The 8,705-nt window shown below is 35.6% G+C and overlaps 2 protein-coding genes across 2 annotated transcripts; both read right to left on the reverse strand.

Moving 5' to 3' along the window:
- Positions 1-302: 302 nt before the first annotated feature.
- LOC132182649 (monooxygenase 1) lies at positions 303-4,818 on the reverse strand. Its single transcript, XM_059595954.2, has 6 exons — positions 4,649-4,818; positions 4,402-4,548; positions 3,412-3,462; positions 2,971-3,142; positions 1,893-2,121; positions 303-952 (listed from the first exon to the last, which is right to left on the reverse strand). The coding sequence occupies exons 1-6, from the start codon at positions 4,729-4,731 to the stop codon at positions 417-419; spliced, it is 1,218 nt and encodes a 405-aa protein (XP_059451937.2). The 5' UTR covers positions 4,732-4,818; the 3' UTR covers positions 303-416.
- A 1,248-nt stretch (positions 4,819-6,066) lies between these two features.
- Positions 6,067-8,495, reverse strand: LOC132182503 (monooxygenase 1). The gene is made up of 5 exons (XM_059595768.2): positions 8,253-8,495; positions 7,978-8,175; positions 7,217-7,385; positions 6,865-7,093; positions 6,067-6,731 (listed from the first exon to the last, which is right to left on the reverse strand). Exons 1-5 carry the CDS (start codon positions 8,330-8,332, stop codon positions 6,196-6,198), a joined length of 1,212 nt encoding a protein of 403 aa, XP_059451751.2. The 5' UTR covers positions 8,333-8,495; the 3' UTR covers positions 6,067-6,195.
- Positions 8,496-8,705: the final 210 nt, after the last annotated feature.

Below are 8,705 nucleotides of genomic sequence, written 5' to 3' on the forward strand. Positions count from 1 at the left end.
GTATATAAGAGCTAATAATTTTTAACACGATCTGGGAATCTGACACGAACCCAATACAAAACTAGTGAAATAGGTTAAGGGGTCTGACCCGTTTAATTAAATATGTCGAATTAAAATTGACTTATATATGTAGTGTTATACTCATACTTCGACACAATCCAAACTCAACTCATGAACATGAATTACCACACCCAAGTAAAACTTTGAATGATGAATCAAATTGGCAATACTAGATGAACAATCGAAGAAAATCTGACCATATGCGAGTAAAATAATTTGCAAGTGTTGCTGAGTCACAAAAATTGATATAAACTTTAAGTAAAACTCATTATTGCAAGAGAATGACGTCCAAGAGCTTATATACATATAGTTAAGACTACTCTTAAATCACATTAAGAATCATCAGAATATATATCTTAGAGGAGGCCACAATCATATTGAGTATGAGCACTTGAGTCACTAAAGAGAGCCATCATCAAGATGTTACATACAAATCCAACTAGAAAAGATGGAGGTTTGACTAATAAACTACAGAGATAAGTTTGTGCTGACAGCCACACCAATCTCATCCTCCTTTCTTTCACATATTCATCAAATGCTTCTCCCACTTTGTGGGCTATCATCACCTGCCTTCCATCTGTTTTAACATGATCAATTTCATGCATCTTTTGTGCCAAGCATCTTGCTAAGACAATTGCGTCTTCTAAACCTGCTGAGCCACCCTGCCCCAAGAATGGTCCCATTACATGCATGGCATCTCCAGCCACCGTCACGGTCCCTTTCCGAAAGCTTCCGAGCAGTATCTCCCATGGCGCACGATATCTCAAGCGTGCGAGAGAGAGCGATTCGCGGTCACTGTTAGTTATCATGCTCACCAGTTCTGCAGGGAAACCTTTAATTGACTCAAGAGCCAGTTGATGAATGAGCTCTGGATCCTTTGCAACGACTGAACCTGTTCATGTACATACAAATAAACATCATAGTGAAAATTCAAGCCTGCTGCTGCATGACAACTAATATTTGAATAAGATTATATTATATTTGAATAAATTCAAACCATTTGAAAGCTCTACAAATAGAGTAATGTCAATCAATAACATCATAATGTAGCCAATAGCTCTACGTAGGTGTCTAACACTGAACTCTCGTAAAATTCGTATCTCCATATTCTCTCTTTCCCCCTTCTTTCATTTTCCATTTATTTATAAATGATAACTTTACTTAAAACTCTTTAACTATCATACTTTTTGAAAATATCTTCCAAATTTTAAGAACTTTTAATTTCACCCATTGAACTTTCAATTCGATACAATTAACCTATTCCGTCAATTTTTGTCATTAAATCATAACTGAAACCATTAAAAAGACCAAATTACCCTTCAATATTCATTTTTTTTTAAAAAAAAAAAAAAAATTGAAATGTGAAATTAGGGTAATTTTGAAATTTTATAAAATTTTCAGATGTATACAGAACAATTCATCACTTTTAACGTCCAAAAATTGACGGGGGAGGTAGATTGCATTAAATTGAAAGTTCGGAGAGGAAAATTGATCTAGAAGTTTTGAAATTTTGGAGAGTCTTTTCAAATGGCGTACGTGGTAGTTCATGGGTCCTTTGTAAAGATTTTCCTATTTATAAACTTCTTTAAAAACTAGAAGATCAACAAGAAGCTTCAATTTCTTGACAGCAGAACATATGGTGTAGTGTTGGGATGATGCCTAGTTTTTCTTTGATCTTATATATTCTTATCAAAAGAGCTTTACTTGTTCTTGAATTAATCATAACGATGATGTGAGACAATGAAGATTTGTGTACATTTAATGTCTTGTTAGGGATTGACATACATGCTCATGTTATATGCTTTAAGGTTGTCATATACATAAGAGTGTACCTCTAGGATTCACTTTGAGAGTCACAAACCAATAGACCAAATTATTGTCAACTGGGATCCTTCCAATTATACTGTGGTCGCCCCAAACTTGGACAAATTCGTTGCAGAAATCATGACCATTTGCAAACTTGGTAAAACCTCTAACCTCCGATGATGGCAGAAGCTTTGGTGGTTTTAGCTCAAGAAAGTTTGCAACTACTGAGTTGGCTCCATCACATCCAATCAGAACCTGTGATATGATAATTAATGAAAGATTATGAATAATTGAAAAGAAATAGCTACTTATCAAAAAAAAAATAATTGAAAAGAAATAGCTATATACTAATTAAGCTCTCCATCTAATTGTAGGTAAGGAGATGATACACATTTGAAGTATGCTATTTTTATCATTATCTTGATTGTTACTATTAGGTTCATTGCAATATATATATATATACCTTGACTCATAACTATTCTACAATGCTATAGTAGAAACCCCAATTAACCTTTGAATTTTTTTTTTTTTTTTTTTAATTTTTTAAAAAATGAAAAACTTCACAATGCTTCTTGAACTTTCACGCGTTTCGAGAAAACCCTCCCAAAATTTAAAAACTCTAAATTTAATTTAATTTGATGCAATCTACTCCCTCCATTAGGGTTTGACAGTAAACGGGCGTTAAAATAGATGAAATGTCCTTTATATCATTGAAACTTTTATAAAATTTCAAATTTATCCTTAATTTCACTTTTTATAAAAAAAAATAAATAAATAAAAAATTTGAGTGTATTTTGGTATTTTTTATAGCCTCCATTAGGATTTGGCATTAAATCCTAACGAATGGGGTGAATTGCATCAAATTAAAAATTCGAAGGGTGAAATTAAGAATTTTTGAACTTTGGGGGAGTATTTTCAAAATGCATAGAAGTTCATAAGGCCTTTGTAAAGTTAACCCTTTAAAAAAAATTTCAGATGCAAGGATTGATCCTAAATAGTTATAGGATAAACATGTAGTTTCTAGCATTACTCCACAATTTACATAGGATATGTCCTACAAATTATGAAGCAAAATACTAAATATATAGACTAATGAAATAATACCTTAGCCTTTATGGAACTTCCATTTTGGAGTTGAATGATTGAATAGGAAGTTAAAGGGTGTTGTGTCACCGAGAGTATTTGGCATCCAAGCCGTACTGTGCCTGGAGGCAAGCTTTCTGCTAGGCTTGTGATAAGATCACTCCGCCTCAAGCATCGAGTTTCTGCCCCTACCCTGCACATATATATCTTGAAATCTTTGTTACAGGGTTCCATATCATTGATTTTTACTCTCATTTTTGAAGGATATCTTATGTGTTTTTCATGGTTGAGTTGGATAGGATTTGAGCCTTCCATCAACTCACTCCTCCTCTGCATCTTTGAAATAATATTGTCCTCGATTGGCTTGAAAATGATTGAATTGAATTTCACACAATTTGCAGAAAAAGCCTCTGCACACAAAGTAAAACATGGCCAAACTAAAAGCAGAAGAGAAGAACTAACCCGAGTGGTATTTCTTGTTGCTTGCCGTCAGTAAGCCATATGTCCTGTGCCCTGTGTTTATTATTATAACATAAGAAAATATGGAAATATATTTAACGGGTTTTTTATTAGGTGTGCATTTTGTAATAATTGGGTTGTATGTGATTTAAATGAGCTGAAATGAATAATGAGTTGTGACCTTGTTAGTTGTTAGAATAAAAGGGCCCAAGTGTGTACAATTGTAGAAATTGTCCAAAACCTTGATTAGATTGTGTTTTTCTTTTCTTGGAGGCTAGGTTTAGGGCTAACAGTTTTTAACACGAACTCAACATGAAATTAAAGAGTTAGGATTGAGGAGTCCGACCCTGTTTAATTCAATGAATTGGGTTAGAGTTTACCTATATAATCTTAGATACCTATGTTCCGACACGACCCAAACTCGATACGTGACATAATGACAAGCAATTTTTGATATGACCCATGACATAATGGCACGCAACATAATAAAGAAAAATATTTGGCACCTTGATGCAGGAGAATCGACCGATGTTAAGTTGTCATATACTAGACTAATAGCGTCAAAACATTTTGACAGAGAATGACAATGCAAGAATGACAAGAATCGCTGTAATAAATGTAATTGGGAGAAAAATCGCGTGCAATAAAATGTGTATAACTTTTGCTACGAATATCAGAATCGTGCATAACACCCCAATCTGAAAAGCTCTTTTTGGCATGCACTTCATGACCACCCAGCTACATTCAACTAGCATTGTTTTCGGGCTCAAAATTACTGAAATATTATTCTCAAATTGATGTACCGAACTAAGTCCACAAGTCATAATACTCCAAAAAAATAAATTTTTTTTTTTTTTTTTAAAAAAAAAAAAACCATTGTTTTCCTTGAAGGCCAAGTTCTCATGAAATACAATAATCAAATGAATTTTTCAAAGTGCTCTTGGCCGAGTTCTCATGAAACTAGCAGTCTATTTACGAGAGGAAAGGGTATACCGTTGTAAATGGAGGGCGGTTTTTCTGAGCTTCGAGCCAACACCAAGCCGATCAAGCGCACGCCAACCATTTGTCCGGATAGTGATACCTGCTCCGGTGGCGCGCAGTGACTCCGATTTTTCTAAAACCAAACTCTTAATACCTTTCCTAAGCAACTCATATACCATAAAAAGACAAGGATTAATTACTTGTTTTATAATAATTATATCTATGATGGGAAGAAAATAATATATAAGAAGAAGAAAACCTGTGAAGAGCAAGAGCAGTAGCAAGGCCGCAAATGCCACCGCCGACTACTATGATCTCCTCCATCTCTTCCACTTGATCCATTTTTTCCCTTCTCCAATTTCTCACTGGCTTTGTTTGGCAACAGGAACAGTGTCTGGGTCAAGGGTCGGCTTTTGGTGAAAGAATTTACCAATTTTTCCCTATTTTGCCCCTACTTCTTCCTGATTGAAACACGACCGTGTTGTGGAATTTCCCACGCTGATTTGCCAAACGCCCCCACTGTCGCATGTTTTGACTTTTGATCCCACTGCCTAGTTGTCTTTAGGCATGTTGGTGCTTCAAATTGTTTAAGGCAGTACAGGTATGATCACTATTTTTTTTTTCTTTTTTTCTTTTTTCTATTCGATCTTTAAATAATGGGTGTTTGCTTGTCTTTTTTAAGATTGTAATTAATGGTCCACTACTTTGAAAATGCCAATTACTATATAAATAAAATCTTATGATTTCTTGTGAGAAACAAAGGATCATTTCATTTTCTTCTTCGGAGGCAACCAAGGGTTACTTTTTGACAAAGGTGTGCAATTAACAAATAAGTGCTGAGATAAACATTTTGAAAAACTACACATACCATCTTCAAATTATCAACATTCTTTTAAACTATTAATTGTGTCACTATCAAAAAAATATTAAGATTCATCTAAATGATTAAATTAAGAAAAAGGAGCAAACAGTTCTTAATAAAGGCGAGACACAAGATAAATTCTATTCAAAACAAAGAATTTATTGACTCTTAGAGCATTGAGGTTCTTGCAATTCCTAATTTTAGGTTTTAGATTGACTAATTCAATGTCCAAATTAAAAGTGGTAATCTTAGATGGATGTTGGTTTTTGTTTGTTGGGACATTCTGACTGGTTTAAACTACATGGACAAAACAAGCTTATAGAACTAGTAGTTCGAAGTATAGTTCAAACATGGAGCATCAATGGAAGGACCCGAGACCTTCGTTCGCTACTAGGTTCTCTAGTGAGTTCAGACGTGAAGCATCATTAGAAGAACCGGGACTTTTGTTCTCTAGTTGGTTAGGGCATGTAATAATCCTGGGAGAAATAGAGAATTTTGTCTGTTGCTCGGTTCGATGGTAATTCAAACATGAGACTACAACTAAAGAACTTAAGACGTTCATTCAGAGGATTATTCAATAAAGTGGCCAGATGTTGGCTAATCAGAATTTGGCAATGTTAACAATTTAGTGGGATGTTCGCTAGGAAGTTCGAACGCCACTATGCAAAAGCCGTAAATCCCCAGTTTCTTCTGAACGTCAACATTGGACCGTCCAAACGCCGACTTAATTTTTCCTTATTAGATCGCCTAATGATATATATTAGTAAACCTAGTTTTTTGAGACTACATAAACCTAGCTAGAAGACAAAGAGAACTTTACATAAAATGTTCCATTATTCAAGATATGAACATATGTTTACCCTCCAAGCAGCAAGTGGAAAACAGAGGGATATTATTCGAATTACAACAACAAAATAGCATTAATCCATGCATGGCAATTGGTCTTAAAGGCGGCCACAATCATATCGACTATGACCAACTGGGTCTCTAAACAGAGCAACCACGATGACAAGAATAAGCAACTTCATTGGAAATGGCGAAGCATCAAGCAACAATTTCCCCGTGAGATAAGTTTGCGTAGACAGCCAAACCAGTCTCATTCTCCTCTCCTTCACATACGCGTCCAAACCCTCCCCAACCTTCTGCACCATCATCATCTCCCTTCCATTTCTTTCCAGATTTTCTTCCTGCAACTTCGGCGCCAAGCATCTGGCAAGCACGATGGCATCTTCAACACCCGCCGAGCCACCCTGACCAAGAAATGGACCCATTATGTGCATTGCATCCCCTGCCACCGTCACGCTTCCTTTCCGAAACCTTCCGAATAGCACGTCATGTGGCTCGCGATATCTCAGGTGCGTGAGAGACAATGATTTCTCGTCACTCCCGTTTATCATTTCTGTCATCTCTGTCGGGAAGCCTTTGGTCGACTCCAGAGCATATTGTCTAATAAGCTCTGGATCTTTCCAAACATTTGAATCTGTTGAAATAAATCGTAATTAATTAGCAAGCATTAAGAAATAATGCAAATTAAATTAATTATAGTATATATATATATATATATATATATATATATATATATATATATATATATATATATATAGTGAGTGTACCTTGAGGGTAACCTTGAGGAGCCACGAACCAGAAAACCAACGTATCATTTACAGGAGTTCTTCCAAGCAGGATTTGGCCCTTTTTTTGGCGAATGAAATCAGGGGGAAATCCATGGCCATTTGGATAAATTGTAAAACCTCTCAACGCACATGCAGATAAAAGCTTCGGGGGCTTCAGCTCCAGAAACTCCCCAATGATTGAGTTGCCTCCATCACATCCAATCACAATCTGTGATGAGTAAATGATGTAAGAAATTCATAAACAAACACAAGTTAAGGGTGTTTGATCATAATATAATTTTTTTTAATTAATAATTGAACAAGATTAAAGAAGTGTAAATGAAAAGAGTACCTTAGCCTTAATTATGCTTCCATCATGCATATGAAGGATTGGAGTTGAAGTGTGCGTGTCCAATTTGATTGAGATTACTTGACACCCAAAGCGAATTGTGCCAAGCGGTAGATGAGCAGCCAGCAATTCAATTAATTTACTCCGTTCAACACACCGAGCTTCCCCTTCCCTGCAGCCAAAATAGTAAAATATATATATATTATTTTGATCGTACAAATGGTTAAAAAGTAATTTTGAATGTGTAAAATTATCAATTATTCCAAAAATTTAAGTTTATAACAAGAAGTAAATTTTATTACTTATGACTTAACCATTACTTTAATACTCTCCCTCACGTATCTCATTTTTAATAGGTGAGGTTTAACACGTGGAATATTTAATTTAAATGGAGGTGAACTGACAGAGTCAAGGTTTGATCCCTGACCTTTAGCTCTGATACCACATTAAATTACCAGTTATCCTAAAAGCTTAAGCGTAAAGGAAGAGGTAAATTTCACTACTTTTGACTTAATCATTACTTTAACACTCTCCTTCACGTGCAGGCTCAAACTCAATTTTAATAGGTGAGGCTTAACACGTGAAATATTTAATTTAAATAGAGTGAATCGACAGAGTCAAGATTCAATCCTAAAAACTTTAGCTCTAATACCATATTAAATTATCAATTATCTTAAAAATTTAAACTTAAAAAGCGGTAAATTTCAACGGGACTTAACTATTACTTTAACGGAATGCAAAATGAAAAGCCCTATAAAACTTACGAGACGGGTAATTCTTTCTGCTTCCCACTGTCTAGAAACATGATCCTTGACAATTGAAGAGTGTGGGCAGTTTGTCGGAGCTCAGAAGCAATACCGAGCTGATCCAGGGCACGCCAGCCATTAGTGTGAACAGCAATACCGCCTCCGCCAGCTCTCAGAGACTCCGATTTCTCCAAAACTACACTTGTAATACCCTTCCTGCATGTCAAATGAAGCAGCAGTTAATAATAAATAATTAACGGATAGGAATCGGTTAAGAAGACATAACAAATTACCGGTGAAGAGCAAGTGCGGTGGCAAGCCCACAAATCCCACCGCCGACTATCACAATCTCCATCTCTTCAACTACTTCCATGTCGATCTCGATCTTTCCTTTTACTTCCTCTGTTTTATCTATCAGAAAAGTAGCACTCTTTTCTTTCACACCGGATTGAAAAATACTCGTATGGTATATATACTATAGAGAAGCTTGAATGAGTAGGGCTATCTTGGTTTCCACGGCAAGTTTCTTCCCTTTTCTCCTTCTTCCAGAGAAGGTTAACCGCATTTTATGCATCATCAACTGTTTACTGACAGGCCTACAGGTGTCCATGGACCACATGTCATATCCATCCGTCTTTGCTTGCTACCTTCCAGAGGACTTTTTATTTAGTCCTCACAATGACTAAGGGTTTGTTTGGTAATGGGGATGGGGATGGGTTAAATACTGTTTATTACTATTTCTCAAA

This window comes from Corylus avellana, chromosome 5, assembly GCF_965113065.1.
Source record: "Corylus avellana chromosome 5, dhCorAvel1.hap1.2, whole genome shotgun sequence".
Taxonomy (NCBI): domain Eukaryota; kingdom Viridiplantae; phylum Streptophyta; class Magnoliopsida; order Fagales; family Betulaceae; genus Corylus; species Corylus avellana.

Bases quoted from the DNA above. Each gene is read 5' to 3' on its own strand.
- LOC132182649 (XM_059595954.2), bottom strand. From the start codon at position 4,731: ATGGATCAAGTGGAAGAGATGGAGGAGATCATAGTAGTCGGCGGTGGC. The intron at 3,463-4,401 runs GTATACCCTTTC...TAATAAACACAG, and splicing joins ACCGCCCTCCATTTACAACG to GGCACAGGACATATGGCTTA. The intron at 3,143-3,411 runs GTTAGTTCTTCT...ATATATGTGCAG, and splicing joins CAACAAGAAATACCACTCGG to GGTAGGGGCAGAAACTCGAT.
- LOC132182503 (XM_059595768.2), bottom strand. From the start codon at position 8,332: ATGGAAGTAGTTGAAGAGATGGAGATTGTGATAGTCGGCGGTGGGATT. The intron at 7,386-7,977 runs GTAAGTTTTATA...TTTTGGCTGCAG, and splicing joins CAGAAAGAATTACCCGTCTC to GGAAGGGGAAGCTCGGTGTG. The intron at 6,732-6,864 runs GTACACTCACTA...TTATTTCAACAG, and splicing joins TCCTCAAGGTTACCCTCAAG to ATTCAAATGTTTGGAAAGAT.